This window comes from Astyanax mexicanus, chromosome 13, assembly GCF_023375975.1.
Source record: "Astyanax mexicanus isolate ESR-SI-001 chromosome 13, AstMex3_surface, whole genome shotgun sequence".
In the NCBI taxonomy this organism is placed as follows: domain Eukaryota; kingdom Metazoa; phylum Chordata; class Actinopteri; order Characiformes; family Acestrorhamphidae; genus Astyanax; species Astyanax mexicanus.
The window spans coordinates 36,480,308-36,502,425 of record NC_064420.1 but is presented as its reverse complement, the minus strand read 5'-3'; the positions used below and the strand labels follow the sequence as shown (position 1 = coordinate 36,502,425).

Below are 22,118 nucleotides of genomic sequence, written 5' to 3'. Positions count from 1 at the left end.
ATTTGGCAGTTAGGGATATTTTTTGCTCCAAGTTTTTCAGCTGAACTGGTTCTTCCTCTTGTCTCTTAAATCAATCAGATATACTGCTGTATAACAATGCAGCCATTACCCAGAACTGATGTACAGGCAGTTGACACCACACTGTTCTCAATATTGTCTTTCCCTTCATCAGTTTACGTTAGATTACAGAATTTTGGACTTGGACTGATTTTTTTCTGCTCCAAAGAGAAACTGTGTAGGGTCCAACCATCATAGGCTTGGTACATGGTTTCAGTCCATTCATTTAAGTGGAATTGAATAGATTAGATGGGAGTAAATTTAATATAAATCATTTGTTGTGTTAACCTATATAACATATTTTAGTCAAAAATTATTCTAATTCTTATTTCTTAGTTGTGTATTATTTTAGTTGGCAGCATAGTTTCATAAAACTAGTTAATGTGCTGCACACTGAATTTAATTAAATATAAAATCGTATTAATTTTATTTACATCCTGTGATGTTTTCCTTGCGTGAAGGGCTACAGCAACAAGTAAGCAGTTAGATAGCTGCTCCACTTTGATCTGTGAAACCATGTACAGTATATTTCTATGTCTAGAAAAGAAAAAGAAAAAAAAATTGAGTAAAACATTGACTAATTTGCTGCTTCTCAAGAGACGGAAGATCATAAGGTCGAATCCCAACAAGGCCTCAGGGCACCATAGACAAGAGCCTCCCACTGTGAGGACATCATGTGATGAGGTGAGTTGGAATTAACAGAGAGAGCATTGAGTCAGAGTTAGACTAAAAAGGGCATTTTTGAACCTATAGTGTGGTTGTTTTAGCTCGAACCATCTAACAAGTTTGTAAACTTGAAGCATCTCATCTTTCAACTTAGTTTGGTTTGTTTTCATATTGGGAAAAATCCAAGTGCAACAAAATGCATCACAAAAAAACACATAAAATGTTTTCTCCTCTAATTGGTCAGAACTATCTGGTGCAGGAGAAAGAAAGTAAATACACAAAGAAGATCCTGTGTTTTTCACTAGTGCAAATTTCTGTGTAATTTAACATAAAGAAACACCATAGATAGCATTTGTTAATGGCTGTAGTAATTATCTAGATATTACATCAGGTTAAACTGTATCTGAACAGCCGTTTGACGTAAACTGGTGTATATCAAACTACCAGAGTTCATTTGAAACCAGGCATGAACCCCTCCTCTCAAGGGTCTTGGTGCAATTTTTTTTGTTTTGGTCTGCAAGTGCAATTATTGTGTTTACCACCCCCCCCAATTGATTCGCACCAGGGGTCTGATTTAACCAGACAATAATATGCAAGTGTGAAAATGTCTAATATATCTATTTTTGAATCAAACGTAATGTCTACAGCTAGTTTAAATCATACAGTATTACTGTATCTGCTATTGAACAGCATTGTCAAGTTAGCATTAGCAGCAGCATCAGCATCAGTGTCGTCCAACAGCTGCTATAGCACTGAGTGAGTGAGTGAGTGAGCACCACATAGTCTCACCAGCTGCCAAATCAGCATAAAGAATATAGGCCCTCAGAGACTACTGTACAGGAAGGTGCAAAATGTTCACTCTGCATGTTTTGTAATTTGCAGGGGTGGACAGTAATGAAATACACGTATTGTACGTACTTCACTTCTGTACTCGTACTTAAGTAACACTTCTTTTTCATTAAACATAATTTATATGGATGTCTCAGTCAGGTTATTTTCCTCTGCCCCAATCTGATCCGAGCCTCTCAATGCTGAGAAACAGCTGATACAGATCTGATCTGATTGGTGTGTTTTATAAATAATACTTTCCCACTGCGGATTAATACTGAAGTAGAATCACTTTAATGTTAACAAAAGTTGATATAATAATATTTATTTACTTTATGTAGTTTAGTATTGACCTAAAAAATACTACCGGTATGTGTTTAATCTTATAATCCAGTCTGAATCTTCTGTAGCTTTCATGAGACATTGCAAAAGTATGTGGACATGATACTAGATCCTGTCCCATGACTTATCAGTGCATGTCAGTGCACTTTCACTCACAGTTTACAAAGAGTATCTGTAATTTACTTAAGTTTAGCAGTTTGCTCAATAAATAAAAATAAATTCCAAAATGACTAAAATTGATCCTACTCTATATATATTTTAAATGATGTCATTTAATTTTAAATATTTAGCATAGTTATTTATTTATATTTATGTACAGTTTCCTTGCCCATGCCTCTACTTTACTGTGGTTTTCCTTTATTTTGCTTTTGCCTATTGAAGTAATTTGTTTTTCTATATATTTGATCTAATCGTAACTATGACTGAGGAGGTCAATCTCAACACTCATTCCTGTTATTTAAAATTAATTCTTAGATGTTATTTGTTTACTTTTGAAATACACATTTTGGGGAAATCATCAGAATGTGCTAAACTTCTTCATGCTATTAGCATAGCTGCCATTTAGCTATTTTCATGTTTTTTGCTAATTCTGTGCTAAAAACTCATAACATACCTAAACCATAAAAAGTAACAGGAATGAGTGCCAGTAACAGGGTTGAATTCCAGTAACAGGAATGAGTGCCAGTAACAGGAGTGAGTGCTATTAACAGGAATGATTTTTTTGTCATAAATATCAATTAATTGAACATGCAGTCAGTCTTTTTTTTTTTTTATAAAGACTAGAGAGTTAAAAAATTTGATTATTAGATAAAAAAATTAGTTATTAGATTAGAGAGTTAAAAAAATATTAAAAAAAAATTGTTTGGAATCAAATGGCACTCATTCGGTGGAATGGCCCATATATATTTATTTAATGCCTCTACTTTACCATGCTTTACAGGAAATTAGTCTTTAGTACAGTCTTGTCTGTTTTTTATGCTTTGTTTGGATGATGCCGGTCTGTCTGGATGTGCAGTCTCTGGAACCTTCCTCACCGTTTAACACTATCAAGGTGTGGCAACAGGATCAGGTTGAGAACTTGACGTTTTATGGTTATTATAATACTAATAATTATTATTCCTCTATATTAAGACGTGATGGTGTGGCACTGGTGTGGCGAGCACCTGTACGATGGTCGTGAGGTCACGTGATCGCGTCTGTGAGCGCCAGTTCCGTGTGACATGCGTCAGGCAGGCCTCTCTGCCTGCTGCTCTTCCCCGTCCTTGTGTATTAGGAGCAAGACCTCCCCCCGGATCCTCTGACATCTTTCCAAGCCTTTATGTAAGCGGGGCGAACCTGACCGATTTCAGCCATGTCAGAAGCCATTGGCTCAGCGAGGCCTGTCTGGTCCACGCAGAGACCGACCGAGTGGACCGTCACTGTCGGCCTCGTCCTCGTCTAGCATGACTCTCCGAAGTAATCAAGCCAGAATTCAGCTCGTAATTATTCAAGCTGTGCCGAGTGGGTACTTGCTCATGGGTCTGCAGCATCTGTCTGCTGAAGTGTAATGTTAATGTGTGACTGGGATTTTGAGCCGTGATAGCCGGAGACACTCGAAATGGTTCCTGGTTAAAATGACAGGATTTTGTCTGCAGGCTGAGGAAGGGTCAGAATGGTGAAATTATCAGGTATTCAAGAGGGACTTGCCAACTGTCTGACAGCTTAATTATCCCTCTGTCTCCTCAGTTTTGTTTAATGTGTCAATTTGGATGAAATTGGGCGAACTGGACTGTCGCGGCAGAGCTGGTTACATTGTGCAACTAATTTGCTTAAAGGTTGTTTTCCTAAATAAATGGCTAATTTTGAAATGCTGCATAAAATGGACTATAGCTGAACAGAACAGATGTGTGTGTGTGTCTGTGTGTGTGTGATGCATCGTGCCAGATGAATGCACAGCACAGCACTGCATTGTCCTAAAGCCTCTAAGCTCTTCTTGCTGTTTGAACACGTAGAGCGTTTTTGCATTTGCGTTTAATTGAGCTCTACTTAAGCATGAGTACACTGATAAATCACTTTACTGGTCAGCTATTTATTTATCCCAGTGTTACTAAGATCTATTTAAGCATGAGTAGACTGATAAATCACTGTGATGATCAGTTATTTATGATCAGTTATTTATTTATCTCAGTGTTACTGAGCTCTACTAAAGCATGAGTAGACTGATAAATCACTGTGATGATCAGTTATTTATTTATATCAGTGTAACTGAGCTTTACTAAAGCATGAGTAGACTGATAAATCACTGTGCATCACATGAGGATGTAAATAACATTAGATTCACTTTTCTACTCACACATACAAGTCTAGCCACATACTGCACTACATCTACTGTAGGTGTTAATAGCTGTTATATAATGGTTAAACATCGCTTTAACTCCAGTTAGCCAGTGTGGTGAGGTGTATATATAGTGTATATATAGTATATATATATATATATATATATATATAGTGAGTGGAACAGGTGTAGTCAGTATTCTGGTGATGAGCTTCCTGGTAGTGCTACGTGCAGTGTCATAGGATTGCGTGAGGGAGTAATGTCAGTCTGTGAGGTGCATTTTGGGTATCGTAGTCCAGAGGCTGGAGATCGCAGGCAACGCTGAGTGTGGAAAAGACTGGAGCGCTTTTGGCGATAGGTGAGACAACTACCGTTATACAAACTGTCAGTTTTCCAGCATTAGTAACATTAACCCTAGAACACTAACGTAAAAATTAGTAACACAATCACTAACGTTGGGTATATGCTGTATGACAAGTTTTATTACCCTTCTTTAATTTAACAACATACAACTTCCCATAAAAGGAACCATGCATGACCATTCCTGGGACATGTGAGCACCTTATTTAAACACACAAACACTTTACACAACATCAGGAAAATTACACCCATATAATATGTAACTCTCTATCAGTGACGTCGGATGAAAATCACTCACACGCATGTCTCTTAAAAAACACATAGATGGAAGGAGGGAATCAACCATAACATTAATGACATCAATGAGCGTTCTGAAGCTACTCAAAGTCCCATGGAACTCAGACAGCAGCAACACAATGAAAATCACATAAAAAAACTGTGTTGGTAAAAATCACCCGGCGTTAGAGTTCTAGGGTTAATGCTAACTTTAGCCTCTGATATCATGATACTGGAAAATTTAGCAGTCCTATATTTTACCCACTGTCTATCCCAGCCTGAGAGAGAGAACTCTAAATGCTGTAAATAAAAACTGAAAAATTCTCCCACTGCTGAAATATGCCAGCTGTCTAGCGCTCCCTGATAAATGGATGCAATGAAGTGAGTGTGTGTAGCAGCAGTTTTCTTTGTTGAAGGGATCAGATTTGGACACAACGTGTCAGTGACCCACATGCTTTTGTTCCGAGGAGAATTGGGGGGAAAGTGGGAGAGCTCCCTGAGCTAAATATTCAGTACTCAGAGTGATTAAAAATCAGATGAAAAGTTAATTTGCTCTTATGGCCCGAAGCTACTAATCTACTCAGATATCCACTGAGGCGCAGATGTGATTTGCAAATGGATATGGATATTTTAGAGACCATCAGTCTTCAGTCGGAAAATATCACCCAGTAGAACTTTCTCCGAGTAATTCAGTGGCATGCTAATTCCTGGGCTCGTTTTACATTACTGGGAATTCTCGATACTGGTGAATAAACAGTAATTGAAAAGCTGAAAAGCCTCTTTTTTTCAAGTGTAAAAAAAAAGAAAGAAGGCAAAATTTTGGGCCTTAATTGCTTTTCTAAGCAGGTTTGCTGTTAGTGTTCATACAGGTTTGTTTTTCTTTTCCATCATGAATCTTTCATCTTTTTTTTTTGGTGATGGGAAATCCAATTGATTTTTCAAACCACATACATAATTGAAAGATGAAGAAGTTTATTTGAAAAAAAAAAACATCAACTCATTCAGTGTATGAGAGGCTTGATGTGAATTTATGTATTCTAGGTCAGAATCGTTCATAGCGGTTGACAGGAACCGAGCATCCACCATGTTTAATGCCTCTAAAAGCTTTCTCACTGAAAGGTATTGTATGAAATGGTTAGAAATGCAACTCTTGATGCATGAAACACAGTTTAACAACAGTTCTGAGAGAACCTCTTGGTTTAAAACACATTTTTAAAAATATAATCTATTTTATAGATTTAACAGGCAGAGAAAAAACATTCAAAGCAAAATTATATAAAAAGGGGTCCGACCAGCTGCTTTTATTGAATGTGCCTTTTTTGCATATCAATATCACTAATGATTTTGTCTTTTTGGACAGTAAATTAAATGTCCTCTCTGCTGAAAATCCAGCTCAAGTGCAGTTTTTGCTGGTAGCTGGTTTTACATGATCTAAGCTGGTTATTGATGGAAAATCTGGTCATCCATCCAACCTAAAACATACCTTTTACTGGTAAACTGGTTGGTTAATGAGCTCTATACCAGCACAGTGTACACTGCATTTGATTTTGATCAGGCTTGGTCATGTTGTTTAACCAGCAGGTTGATTCAGGTCAGGCTAGTGGTTGTCTAGCTTGGTCAGGTTGGTCATACCTGAAAAACAAGCTAAACCATCAAATTCAAGCAAAAATATACCCTATGCTGCTCAAGAGCTAAACTGGTCAACCATCTCAGCAGCTCAGCTGGACTGTTTCCCATATGACCACTGCTTCTGTTTCTATTCCTACAAGGATTTGCTTTATATCACACCACTCTGTATGAATTTGTTTACAACTCAACTACTGAATTATGTAGAAAGTGTGAAATATTAATGGATTTCCCCAGAAGCTACCTTTATCTCTTTGTGTTTTACGTGCAGTTTCAGAGTTTATTGATTGAAAGGTCCCTTAAACCGAATTCCATCATGAACTGATCAGTCTTCATGCTTGCTCATCAATATTTGCTGGAGCGTTGACAGGAAACCTATTGCATAACTATAATGTTGTCAGTGGCGGCTCAGATCAAATATACTGCCAATCAATACACATCATTATGCAGCGTCACTCAGTTCTCCAATCCAAATCAATCTTTAAAGCTATTGGAATATTGAACACAGAGTCTGGGCATTCAAATATTTCGATTGGATTTAAGCAAGGAAGCAAAATGTCTGACCTTTTGTTGTTTAAAAAAATGGTTATTTAAACAAAATGTCTCATGAACAACGTTAGCAGCTTTCATACCTTGAAATACAATTTCCCTCGGGAGTTTCCTTTGGATGTTGACAAAAAAGAAAATTCTGACCCTGTTTCAGCCTGTCCAGATTATTTTATATTAAGGAAATTAAAAAAACATATATTCCATTCCACTCTAAATGTATTTATTTATTTTTTTTGATGCACTGAATTTTTAGCAACTAAAATTGTCAAAAGTGCAAATTCCAGTTTTAAGTTACTTGCATAAAAAGGGTTGTTAAAACAAGCAATGTCAACACTGCTAAACAGCAGCAAGAGAGAGAAAATGTACCATAAACGTATTAATGGTATATTACATATGAAACCGAAACAATATATTGCAAGTTATTTTGTTACATATCAATATTTTGTTCCGCCCCTAAGCCTATCTATGACTACTTTTTACTACCTTCTCTCTCCCTCTTCACCAGTTACTAATATATTTGATTCTTCTTTATTATTTAGTTCATTGCCGTTTCTGAACTAAACTTAATAGTGGCACTCATGTCTAATAAATTATTAAATGCATACAACTAAATTCCATTCTGAATAAATAAAGTATTAATAAACTATTTGTATTTGTACAAAATGTAATTATGTGATTTTGTGAATTTCATTAGAAAGTACATACTAATGTTGATGTACATGCATGAAACACATGCATGTACAGTAGTTTGCAAGGAAAACAAAAATAATTTAGACTAATACATTTAGTGATGAAAAAATGCTAAATTAATGGAAACCTGCAAGAAATGTGAATTGTGTTCAAAAATGTTTAATTTTGTTTAGATTCAACATATTTTTACTAATTTATTATTTTATTTTTTTGAAAATGCCATTTTTATTAGTCCTACTGATTTCTCTGACCATTTCTGGACTTTATAAATCTTACAAAATTCATAAATCTGTATGCATGAGGCCATACACATCCTAAAAAGAAAAGCATCCTTTTGATTTACTGCTGGCAGCTTAGACTGGAGCTGCAGCATCTCTCTGTGCTCTCTCTGTTGGTGTGTTTCCGAGTTTTGCTGGTCTTTATCTCTGTCCAGCATGCTGATCACTGATTGGCTGAGGTGAATGAGTGTGTAAGGCCTGCTGGATTGTCTGGTCCCGGGCGTTTGTTCCAGCCCATGCCCCACATTGCCATGGAAATGCAGCTTGTGGCTTGGGGGCTATGCTGAATGGCTGATGGAGCTGTATAGTATAAAAGTACAGCTCCCCTGACCCACCGCCTTTTCAGGCCTGCGACATTCAGTGCTTCCTCACAAATGTGCTGCCCTTACTATAGACTGAGATATGAGATATGAGACCTGTATAATACATAGGGAGACATTAAGCTGTAAGAGAAAATCACCAACATAAATTTTACACTTTATTTTTTAACTTATTTATTTACAATGTATTTTACATTTATTTATTTTATAGGTAGGAAGTAGGGTTGTAAAATATTGTCGTTAGTAATTAGCAATCTTGCATTTTGACCAAAAATAAGCAGTTATGAATAAGAAATGTACATTGTCTTCTTAATTTTTACACTGACAGGCCAAAAACAATGTAATCATAAAGTGAATCATAAATTGTTCATAAAGTGTTTTGTTTCAACAGCTTTGAAATGCTCACATCTGTAAAAATTGTAAGGTGTTGTCTTGTAAGTGAGGCTGAACACTGGCCATATAAATGATCAGAGTTTGAGAAAGGCCTGATTGTGGGTGCAGATTAGTGTGACATTCCATTGCTCAAGTTGTGTGGCCATTTAAGATTCCTCGATCCACAGTGTCAGATGTTTACCTGGAATACGCCATAGTAGGATGGATGGTCGTGATTGGGACCGGCAGTGTCTGGCTAGAATTGTCCATGTGAACCAGCATGTGTTTAGCAAGCGACTTTAGCAGAATTCACATCCACATTTGTAAGTGTGGAAAAGCCACACATGAATATCCTGCAGGTCAGTGCAGCATTCTATACCTTCCATGGGATATAGATACTAGTTTTTGTTCCATCACTTTTGGCATGTCACTGTATATGTAATTCAGAAAATTTTGAAATAGTGGATTTTTTTTTTTAAAGCTCTGGGTAACACTATGATTAGTAATGTTATAACTACAATCAATAAGTAATTATTTGAGATCAAGTGTTAATTAATGTACCCTTATTGTAAAGTGTTATCAAATTCTGGTAATTCAGGAACTGTTTGTCTATTTTGTATATAGGGAGTCATATGACTCCCAGTGACCAATGGCATTGACCAACGGGAGTGACCGGGAGGTTACTGCTCACCACAGCGTGTAATAGCTGCCGTGGGTAGGGGGTTATTCGCGCTGTCATGGGGAGACCGGCGTCGCAACAGGCAATCTCTACCTGCAAAAGTAAAGTTAAGTAAAGGGTTAACTTTATCTAGCACTCAGTGCTTTATCTTTACAACTAAGGCTGTATTTCTGAAAACAGTTTGTTCTTTGAGTTTTAAAGCTGTCAATTTGACTGTGTAAGGCGGGAGAGCAGCTAGGCGTCTTAGCCAATCTTATATCATATTTGCTTGTATGAATATTCATGAGCAAGAGCCAAAACTTGTCTTTCTTTAGAGGCCTCTAATACAGTGAACACCAGAGTATGGCATTCATTCTTACTAGAGACCAAACTAGACATTAGGGGTGGGCAATATTATATTGTATACAATATATCGTGACACAGAAATATCATGATATTAAAAATCCATATCGTGATAATAGGGCTGTTCTGTCTTAAAAGTAGTCTATTATTTACTGTGTAGCTTTAGGTGTATTTATTGTATAATTGTTTTATGTTGCAGTTTATATGCATGCACTAAATATTCTGCAATATTATTTGCTGCATTATATTATTTTATGCTATATTATTTATTATGATTATACTGTTATACTATTATACTATATTCCTGAAATAAATGAATTATTTTAGTTTTCCTATATCGCCAAGTATATCGTTATCACAAAAATACCCTGAAATATCGTGATATTATTTTAGAGCCATATCGCACACCCCTACTAATCATTTTAAAATGAATGAAAAAATGATGTAATGAGACCTTTAACTTAACTTTTTTTAGCTATATTCTATTGTCTAACCCTTTAAAATGGTCATTTTTGCATATATCACATGCAACAATGTGCTTCTATATGTAAGGACACTTGTGTAAATATTTATAAATTAAAACCAATTATATAAAGTTCATTCATTCTTTAAAGATTTAAATACGCCCAAACTTTTAATGACTGGTGGAGTTGCCTCTGTTATTGCTGGCAATTCTGGAAATATGGTCATATTCTAAACTGCTTTGAACTTGTGAGCAGAAGAGCACATATTCTATTATGAAATGATGAATAACTTATCATAACAAGTTATTTTTGTCTGTGCAATCTTGTCTTGTTTTGCACTAGAAAAAAAAAATCCTTTACATTCCATCTGTTCTTTATCCGTTGACACGGAAACAAATGCAGAAAATAAGGCAGAAATGTTCAAAACAATAAAAAAAAACAAGGCAAAGAATGAAAAAGTAATTATTCACATAACTAACGTGTAATTAACCATGTATTACAGCAAATATTATATCAAAACTATGACAGTAGGACAATAGACCCGTAAGTATTTCTTAAATAAGCTTGAAATGAACAGTAATATTAGAGCACTCACAGTATGATCAAAGGCACTGGAGGAAATATAAGAACAGGCAGATGCTAATTTAACAGAATCTGTTTGGCTGAATTGATTTGGGCTAATCAGTGTTTTGTGAAATGCTTCCACTTCCTAGCACTAGCGGATTCTCACACTCACATATTTAACCGTACTGTATGAGTCAAGCGGCCGAGTAAATGTTTCAGCATCCCACCCACGGGCTGAGTGACAGAACTGGAGCACAGTGGATCAATGGGCTGTCCCCTTTCTAAATTAGGGATGCATTCTCTGTACAGTTCACATGAGTTTACCACAGTCCACACACAGTAAAACTGAACGTGTTAAATTAACTCTTTAAGAGCTGAATTTAAGACTCTGCCAAATAACATATGGTCCAACTCGTAACAGTGTTAAAATAACTAAAAATTTTAGAGTTCATTCAACAACACATGTCAATTTTACACTTATAAGTGTTAACAAATATTAACTCCACAGGTAATGTAAGAGTGTACATTTAAAACAACACCCACCGTTTTTATTTCTCACACCCTGTTACTCCCTAAAAGAGAAAAAATTAAGACACTATGAAATGAGTTTGCTGTATACCATAAATTACACATTTATTCTGAGTAAACTGTGTAGTAGACTGTGAAACCATCTCTGGTGGAGACCCTTATTCAACGTCCAACCCAACACCAAGACATTCAATAAGGCTCCACCAATGGAACCACAGGATACATTACATATTTATCCTGAGTAAACTATGTAGTAGACTGTGAAACCATCTCTGGTGGAGACTCTTATCCACCTTCCAACCCAACACCAAGACATTCAATAAGGCTCCACCACTGGAACCACCAGATAAATTACATATTTATCCTGAGTAAACTGTGTAGTAGACTGAAACCATCTCTGGTGGAAACCCTTATCTACCTTCCAACACAACACCAAGACATTCAATAAGGCTCCACCACTGGAACCACAGGATAAATTACATATTTATCCTGAGGAAACTGTGTAGTAGACTTTGAAACCATTTTTGGTGGAGACCCTTATCTACCTTCCAACCCAACACCAAGACATTCAATAACACTCCACCATTGGAACCATACGATACATTGCATATTTAAGACTCTGCCAAATAACATATGGTCCAACTCGTAACAGTGTTAAAATAACTAAAAATTTTAGAGTTCATTCAACAACACATGTCAATTTTACACTTATAAGTGTTAACAAATATTAACTCCACAGGTAATGTAAGAGTGTACATTTAAAACAACACCCACCGTTTTTATTTCTCACACCCTGTTACTCCCTAAAAGAGAAAAAATTAAGACACTATGAAATGAGTTTGCTGTATACCATAAATTACACATTTATTCTGAGTAAACTGTGTAGTAGACTGTGAAACCATCTCTGGTGGAGACCCTTATTCAACGTCCAACCCAACACCAAGACATTCAATAAGGCTCCACCAATGGAACCACAGGATACATTACATATTTATCCTGAGTAAACTATGTAGTAGACTGTGAAACCATCTCTGGTGGAGACTCTTATCCACCTTCCAACCCAACACCAAGACATTCAATAAGGCTCCACCACTGGAACCACCAGATAAATTACATATTTATCCTGAGTAAACTGTGTAGTAGACTGAAACCATCTCTGGTGGAAACCCTTATCTACCTTCCAACACAACACCAAGACATTCAATAAGGCTCCACCACTGGAACCACAGGATAAATTACATATTTATCCTGAGGAAACTGTGTAGTAGACTTTGAAACCATTTTTGGTGGAGACCCTTATCTACCTTCCAACCCAACACCAAGACATTCAATAACACTCCACCATTGGAACCATACGATACATTGCATATTTATCCTGAGTAAACTGTGTAGTAGACTGTGAAACCATCTCTGGTAGAGACCTTTATCCACCTTCCAACCCAACACCAAGAAGATAAAAAACGCTTCCACCACTGGAACCAATGGATACATTACATATTTATCCTGAGTAAACTGTGTAGTAGACTGTGAAACCATCTCTGGTAGAGACCTTTATCCACCTTCCAACCCAACACCAAGAAGATAAAAAACGCTTCCACCACTGGAACCAATGGATACATTACATATTTATCCTGAGTAAACTGTGTAGTAGACTGTGAAACCATTTCTAGTGGAGACCCTTATCCACCTTCCAACTCAACACCAAGAAGTTAAATAATGCTTTCACCACTAAAACCTCTACAACTAGTCCCAATAATAACCATCAACAAAGAAGAAGGGCAGCCACAGAGCATGCTGGGAATGAAAGTTTGGCTAAAAGAGCTGAAACCCCACCAGCTCTGTAGATGTTTAACACTGAGGGTTGTTATAATAACTCCTATGGAGTCAGGAAAAGGTAAAACCTGTGACTTTAACACTGATTTTACTTTGTATTTAAAACAGTAAAGAACATATAAGACTGTCAAACTATCAGGGATTCTCCTATAAAAGTGCACTTTTTTGGTAGACACCCTTAAACCCACCCTTAAACCCAACACCAAGAGGGTGAATAATGCTTCCACCACTAAAACCTCTACAACTAGTCCCAATAATAACCATTAACAAAGAAGGGCAGCCACAGAGCATGCTGGGAGTGAAAATTCGTCTGAGAGAGCCAAAACTCCAACAGCTCTGTAGATGTTTAACACTGACTGTTGTTATAATAACTCATATGGAGTCAGGAAAAGTTAAAACTGTGACTTTAACACGATTTTAACGATTTTACTGTATATTTAAAACCGTACAGAACATATAAGACTGCCAAACCATCAGGAATTCTCCTATAAAAGTGCACTTTTTGGTAGACACCCTTAAACCCACCCTTCAACCCAACACCAAGAGGGTGAATAGTGCTCCAGCAACATAACCACAGCAACTAAATCCCATTTATCTAAACAAACAAGTATAACACATAAACACACACACACAACCAATTAAAAAACAATATAAAATCCTCTAATAACTACATACTAAGAAGAGGACTGGCCACAGAGCATGCTGAGGTGGAACCTATGAGCCAAAAGACACTATGGTGAAAACTGCTTAACAAATAACTCCTAGAGAGTCTGAAATAAAAATGAACACTGTGATTTTAACACTGTGGATTTTTCTCTGCACCACTGATGTGCATAAAAACACTTGAGCAGTCGTTGAATAGTTTCTCTTGCATGTCCGGTTAATTCTGCCTGATGTTCCCCCTCAGAGGAAACGTGTCACAATGACGATTCCTGAAGAAGCACGGCGCCTGCAGGTGTTTGTTAAAGTCATGCACCACCACACCTAATCTCTTTGTCATTTTCACTGTGGAGAAGAGATTATTTGGGAAATGGAGTGGTGCCACGGGGCTTAAGCAAATGTCTCTACATGACGTGGCCCCACATAAGTGCGACGGCGGTAATGTATGCAGTTCCTGCCATATAGCCCTGCTATTGTGCGTATGCGAAAATGAACAATGCCTATGCAAATGATGGGCCCAAGATTGTTCTTTAGCATTTTTGCTAAGATGGAATTTTTCCCCGGACCACGGTGGGCTGCAGAGTTTGTGAGGGATTTTCTAGCACATGTCATGTTTGATCAAAGCTCACTGTGAATTAATTAACTCCACATGAATTATTCAGCATGTTTCAAGTGCAGAGTATAAGCCTTTTCATCGGCCCTCTTGGGAAACAGACAAAGAGACAACCTCATGATAGTATTTCACCAGGGGAGATAAGAGTGTTTTGTCATAAATAAACTCGCCGACGCTCACTACCGTTAGATCGCTTATGAATGATCTCAACAGGTTAAGACAAATGCTGTATATATCTGTATGAATCATTTGACTCATCACTAAGATCCTAACATATGACATGCTTTTTTTGTTTTAACGATTTTTGATTTCACAATCAGGAAAAATGTCTATAAAAATAAGCTTTCTGTTATATATTGCCAGTTCAGCCAGAAAAAGATGGCATATTAGTATCGGCTTTAAAAGAATTACGAGTTTAAAACGATTATTTGGGCCTGATCTAAGCTCTATCCTGATATTGATTGATAATGATAAAATGCAATAAATTCAAATACAAAATTACTGTGCTTGGTACCCTTTCATAAATTGGCTGTTTTCCATGTGAAAGATACAAGCTAGATAGAAAAAATAAATTAACGTTAGCTGAGATAACGCTGTGTTTCTTATGACTTGTGTAGCACTGTAGAGGTAACAACATTTATGATTAGAATAACACTGCTAAAGTAAATTTGTATTTAAAATAGCGCTGCTGAAATAAATATGTTGTGTTTGTTGGTTTGTCTACTGGGATGTTCAATAAGTATTTTAAATTGTTATTAAAGTGTTATTATTGCTTTTTCTTTAACAAGCAAGACATTCATCTATTTTTTTATGCTCAATAAACGGCCACAAGTTTAAGTTTGTTTTGGTTTGAGACAGAAAATTTAATTTTGGTGCATCTCTAATGAAAATTACAGTTTATCGTTCAGCCCTAGAGTAATGCATTATTACTCTCTGCCCTTTTATCAGCTGTGGTTTTACTGTGGTTTGATTAACCACTCCATGCCTAGGCTGGGGACACCCTGTGGTGTCTAGTTTCAGTATATGTATGTGTAGCAATGATCTCTCCCGCAGCTCTTATACCAGCGTCCGACTCTCACACGCTCAGCGCAGGCGGCGTGTAATGAAATGAATAAACAGACCACAGGAAGAAAAATGTGGGACTGAAAGTTGTCTCTTGGCACGCTGACCTAAAATTCAGTGAAGACTAGCCATGTTTCCACTGGGATTAATCCAGTGTGGCGTACAGAGCGTGGCTCAGCCTGTAAGGATTATATGTGCTGGACTTGCGCTCTCGTTGTCCTACTTTTCATTAAAATATCAGCGAGAGAGAGAGACAGAGAGAGAGAGACAGACAGAGAGAGAGATAGAGCGGGAGGGAGGTGTATTGCAGGAATGCTTGGACAGATGGAGTGGGGGTTTCATTTAACTGTACCACGTGGAGAGAAATGCTCTGACTTTCCATCTCCATGCCTAGACATTCGCAAGTCTCTTCAATTTCATGCTTATTCTGAAAGGGTCTCTCAGAAATTCATGTAGATTTTTCTTAATTTTGTACAAAAATTCACAGGTTTTAGGCTTCTGGTAAAACCTAGGACTAGTTGATGAAAACATATTGACCCGCAAGGGACTATGGGATTGTCGCATGATCTGCACAGTCACATGCACCAAAATATATATATATAAATATACTCATATTTCAACTCCCAGCCAATGAGCAGTGGTGGTGTTCCTGAGCAGAATTGGTAGGAACGTCGCTTAGCTGTAGAAGCTACTGAAATATAAATGAGCCACTTAAAGGCAGGGGCTGTATTGAGCCAGTGTTTAACAGGAGTTGCTGCATTTTTTGTCACAAGCGCTTCTGGCCACCATCTCCTTCCCCTCGGCAGGTTTTGATTCAGAAATTCAGCGGGTATTCTCCGTCCACACTATGGATTTTAGTACCTGACACTGAGGACTACATGCCCCCCAAAAAAACATTCTACCAGTAGAATTTCATAAAGTGATATTACAGTTGTTTTGCAAACGCCTATACAAAACTATATAAAAGACTTCCTTTATTGTTGGTCCATTTTATATTATAATTTTTTGGGAATCTCCATTTTCTCACATTTTATCAAAATGTTAATGTGTCAGTTGTTCTTTTTTTTACTGTGTAATAGAAATAATCCAAAATGACTATAAACAAAATACAATAAAATTTTTACATCAACTTCCACAGAAAGTTTTTCCTTTTTCAGTAAAGATGCCATTGTTGAGCAAAAATGACAAGACAAGCACAGGAAATGCACTAGCACATTTATTTCAAATTCCGATCAATTCAGTTCTGATCTTTCGTACCCCTCATTTTCAGTTTTGTACCTTGAATATTCATGGAAATAGATAAGTGAATGCAGATGCTTTGAGATATGCAGACTAGGTTTTGCGTGTATTTTTTTTTTTTTAGCAATCTTTAAGTTGTCCTGTACTGCCGGCATGCGCTTCCTGTCAATTTCTGATGTTTTAACTGCCATATAAAGTTAAGAACATACACGTTTTGTTTGTATGGCAAGGAGGGGTGTTGGCTTTTTTTACGTACTTTTGGTGAGTATATTTGGCAAGTTAGTAATGGATAAAGCAAATTTATACTTAAAGTTAAACACGAGTACATATACATATAGGGCCAGGCACGGGCAGCTCTAGCCATTTAGGTGCCCTAAGCACAAATTTGCTTTATTTCTGACTTTTTCATTTTCTGTGTCTGCATGAGAAATGCAAGCAGCTTCTCCTCCAGCTCCACTGTGCACACAGCTACTCCAAAACTCAAGTTAGACACCCACTCCAACTTCTGCACAGGAGATTCATCTTTTTCTCAAGCAAATTTGTTACTTTTGTATTATACACTGTGTTATAAGGCGCACTATCAATGATCATCTATTTTCTGGTCTATCTTATACATAAGGCGCACCAGATTATAAGCTTAGACTTCCGAATTTCTAACTGTTAGCGGATAGTGCTAATGCTGCTCTACCAGTGCTAGCTGGGGTTAGCAGCAGGCTACAGGCTGATAATACTCGCCTCTGAACGGCGGATAATGCTAACGCTGCTCTACCAGTGCTAGCTGGGGTTAGCAGCAGGCTACAGGCTGATAATACTCACCTCTGAACGGCGGATAATGCTAATGCTGCTCTACCAGTGCTAGCCTGGGTTAACAGCAGGCTACAGGCTGATAATACTCACCTCTGAATGGGGAAATAGCAGTTAGCAGCTAATGCTAATGCTACTCCAGTCTCTGTGATAGATAACTAAACTAAAACTCCTGTGTAACGCTGTACTTCTGTGGAGTGGCTTTACTGCTTCTTACAATACACGTTTTTTACACTGTTTTTTAACTGTTTACTTCACTGTCTTTTCTGCTTATAGTGATACAAAGCAATTTAGCATCACAGAGAAATAAAAACATTATTTCTACCATTTTCAGCAGTCGCCCAGTATTTCTTGCACCAGTTTAAAATAGTACACTATTAAGAATAATCATTTCTTTCAAATTGCATCCCTACTAATGTGACTGCATTTGATTTGCATTTGATTTCTTTTTGTTATATTTATGTTTAATACTAATCCAGGCTGGTTATCCTTACAATCCTGATGCAAATGTTTACATATCACCATTAGTGGATTATTAATGTATATATACTAAAAAAAATGGGAATCGAATTTGACCTAGTCCCATATCAGAGCCTCCCTAGTTAAAATAAAAGAAGAGAAAAGCCAGCATTTAATATTCATTTTGCTGTTGTTCTTTTAAGTCCAGCTGCCAAAACAAGACCACCGCACCTGGTGGGAGCATAATTAACACAAACAAGTCATTTGCTTAGAACACAAATAAATCTGAATACACAGTGTAAATGATTACAGGGTGGAGGGAAGCGTGTTCTTGTTTTGCTGGTTGTCTTTTTCAAGCGTGTTTTCAGTAATAGAGTGAAAACTCTTCCATTTTATGCAATTTTTATGGAATAAATTTCACGTTTTGAGTGAACGCCTGTATTCCTTTGCAGCCTCTACTGTTAAATCCTCATATTAATATCTGCATTACAACTCCTTTAAATCCCTGTTTAGAGGGGTTTGCTTTATGACCCCAACCCAGTGCACTAGGGTGGGAATCACAGGGCATCTCCTGATATAATATCATCACGATATGTTGCCCATGATGACAATGATATTATGATAGGGTGATTCTGCTGTTGATCTTTCGCAAGACAGTTCTCTACATAGTAGATAAAATACTCCTAAATAAGCAAATACCATGAATTATTGATTTATTGGTGTCAGTTTCACAGAATTTGACAACTAATATTCTTAACCATTTAATTTGATTAGCAACAATGCAGTAACTTTAGTAAATCAAAGAATCTTAGGGAGTTTAGAGAACCTGTGTGTATTTCAGCAAAAATATCAATATTTGACGTCAGCTATTGATAATATATTGCAAACGATGATATATCACAATATATCACAGTATTGATATTTTGTCACACTTCACAATTTACCATGTCAGTCATTTTCCTGCTAAATCCTTATATTAATGTGTGCATATAGGAGACCCAGTGTCTGTTAAAGTCAGATAAAGTCCCGTCCTTCAACAAAAAGAGCCAATCAGTTTGCTGGTTGTGCAGAGAGTGGAGGAGGCTCATGATGATAATGTGGAGATTGTGCAAGCACAGTATCCATCTCAAGCCAAAACAACTCAAATTGTGTGTAATAAACATGTAACAGCAAATTTTTTAACTATAATTTATTTATTACTAAAAGTAGGTTCTAAGATTAGTTATCATCACATTTATTGGAGAAGACGACAGTACCTAAATAGACAAGCCACTTCTATCTCAGTCACGTATGCAGAGATTTCCAAAATGGCTTTACAAATACTAGCATTGGTCATTTGGTATCCATAAAAAAAATCACTCAGACAGTCTACCTCTTTAATTTCTCTAATAGCCTCAATTTCACTCACAATCTCTAGCCCACTCCAAACACACAGTCGCTTGTGTGAGTTAATATATTGATGGTTGTCGGCCTGTTCTGTTCATCAAGAGCTATTATCTCCACTCTCATGTGTGTTAAGTATCTTTTGGGAGTTTGCACACCTGCTCTGTTTCTTCTCCTGTGATTTATTTATATTCCTCATCTCCTTCTCTAGAAATCAGCCTGTAAAAGAGCACAGTGGAGTCCCGTTTCTAACGACTCAGAGCAGTGAAATGTGCAGACGGTAGTTGGGCATAAACTGGCTGAATAATTGAAAATGTGTCAGACTACTGGGCCATTTCAGTGCAGTTTCAACCCTAGTATTCTTACAGGAAAAAGGGAAGGAAATGTTCTACCATGGCTGGAAGCTGGATGCTGAAGAGCGTCTGTGTGTTGAGCAGCTTTTTATCTGCCCACACCTGCTTGACCCATGATAAAATATATATTTACTGAAGCCAGACGCACCAGACATGGCACTGGATCCTCCCTCCTAGACGTTCTGAGAGTGAGGTGTAGGGAAGCAGATGTCAGGAAACAATGTGATCCATCACCGACGGTGCGAGACACCTTTAATCCGATAATGGTCTCGCATCCTTTTATTAAGACCGAAGAGATAAGAGAGAAGCAAGCTCAGCTAATAAAGTGAGCCATTGTTATTCTACATGGCACATTGTGACTCATTGCTGATTTAGCATTCAGGAAAGCTATTTATTATGGATCGTAATTATTGTTGAGAGGCTCGAGCCAAATTAACAACCTCATGAATGCCTGAATGGTCGGGGGGAAAGAAGCTACAAAAAAAAAAAAGAAGTCTCATTACTGCAGCTGCATTGAAGTTGAATGTGCGTTTAACTTGTATGTCTCCACCTTCTCTTCTCTTTTTTTTTCAGATGTTTTGATGGACTCCACCACAGCGACGGCAGAGCTGGGCTGGACGATATACCCGTCATTAGGGGTGAGCACTAGCAAACTGACCTACTCTGCTTTTTGCATTTGCCTTATGTAAACTGATCCCTGTGCTCATTTACCTTATATAAACCCAATGCTTCATTGCACAAATCCACAATGACTCATGCTGCTCAACGCTGAAAATAGCTTTTGAATGGAACCCAAATTAGGCATAACAAGACAAAATACAAACACTGCCTTTTTTCACAATAATATAAATGTGTCTATAATAAGGGATGCACTGATACGGGACTTTTTTCTGGGCTTGAGCTGATAGCCGATATTTTTTTCTGCAAAACATATTGTTTCAGCATTATTATCACAGTGTTGTATATAATGTGCAATGGTCAAATTGCAGGATGTGCAATGTTAGGCAAATGAATTGTTCCAAAAAAGGAAAATGCTTTCTGTTTTCAAATGTCATGACATATATAAATATAATGTATTTTACTCTTGTCTTTGACACACAATGCAACAATTACTAATATCATAACATGTTGGAACATTGGCTTCTGGAGAAAATTAATTATAAGTACATGATATTGCAATATACAGTATATTGCAGAACAACAAAATATGAAAAAAAAAAAGTTTTGAATATTGTGCAGCATTTTGTTTGCCATTATCTTACCATTGCATAATTTAAATAGCCTAATACATTTATAATGCTACTTTTTAATTTCCCAGCAGACACAGCAACAAAGCACAATGCAGTGTTTCTACTGACATTTTATTTTTTTATGATTGTGGCCCATTTACTTACAAAATCCAGAGGACAGAAGCTTTTAGTTAGTGGAATTGGGGATGAAAACACAGCACCTGGACTTCGGTTTAGCTCAGATTTTTTACAGCTATTTTTTAAACAAAGTATGTGAAGTATGTAGTGCTGCCGGCTAGGCTGGAGTGTAATCGCCGCGATGCTAAGTGTTTTTCTGAGCTGGATTACTTACTAAATTAATGACAGACCGAAGTCCTTGTGTGAGCTCAGTCTTCACATTCCTCTGTTGCTGCAGGGAGCTGTCCAATCTGTTGATCACTTTAGACTAACTCTGGCATCTTTTTGGCCCAGTTTTGTGCCTCAGTTTGGAATCCAGTAAAGTGCCACTGCTAATGTTAGACACTGCAGTATGACCTAAAATAAATCAGTTATTGTTTGGTACAAATTATTTGTAAATATTTTTTCCCTTTTTGGACAAATATATTCACACAATCCATTACATTAAGTATCACATAAGTGCTTAACTTTAGAATCTAAGCCTGCATGTGTTATTATAACCGTATACTAGGCTTCATAGGGAAGTAGAATATGCATTCAGACAAATATGCAAATATAAATAACAGCTTTGTAAAAAAAAGGGGGGACAAAAGAAGATACATATACAAACCTCAAGGTTTGATATCAGAATCAATATTGTGTATCTGATGTAAAACAGTGCTATCATTCCATCCCCAAGTTACAAATACAATATGATGAATTAAGTGCTGTTCATTTTCTTTTTTCTTTTTTTTTTTGCTGTACCCCAGCAGTGCATGCAAGTGTCGTATCGCCAGCAGGAATTCTACTTATCCAGAGTACAATAAATAAATAATCGACTATTCCTTTGAAATTTCATTAAAATCTAAATATTAGAAGATCGGCCAATGCCAATCTTTTTTAATACCACTATGTTTTCACTATCATTGTGCATCCCTTGCCTATATGTTCCTATATATAGCTGTAAAAAGGGAGCACATCTCTTCCAGCACATCCAGTGTTTGTAAGACATGCTTTCACCTTCAGCAGAAGGCATTACTAATTCACAGTCTCTTCCTCTGCTCTGGCTCCA

The 22,118-nt window shown here is 37.0% G+C and overlaps 1 protein-coding gene across 2 annotated transcripts in view; it reads left to right on the top strand.

Annotated features, from left to right (window-relative positions):
• ephb2a (eph receptor B2a) overlaps window positions 1-22,118 on the top strand; it is a 114,362-nt gene that overhangs the window by 3,681 nt on the left and 88,563 nt on the right. For both annotated transcript variants that reach the window (XM_022663104.2, XM_022663103.2), the window contains exon 2: window positions 20,235-20,299. In XM_022663104.2, the coding sequence (XP_022518825.2) occupies window positions 20,235-20,299 (65 nt within the window). The remainder of the gene's footprint in view (window positions 1-20,234; window positions 20,300-22,118) is intronic.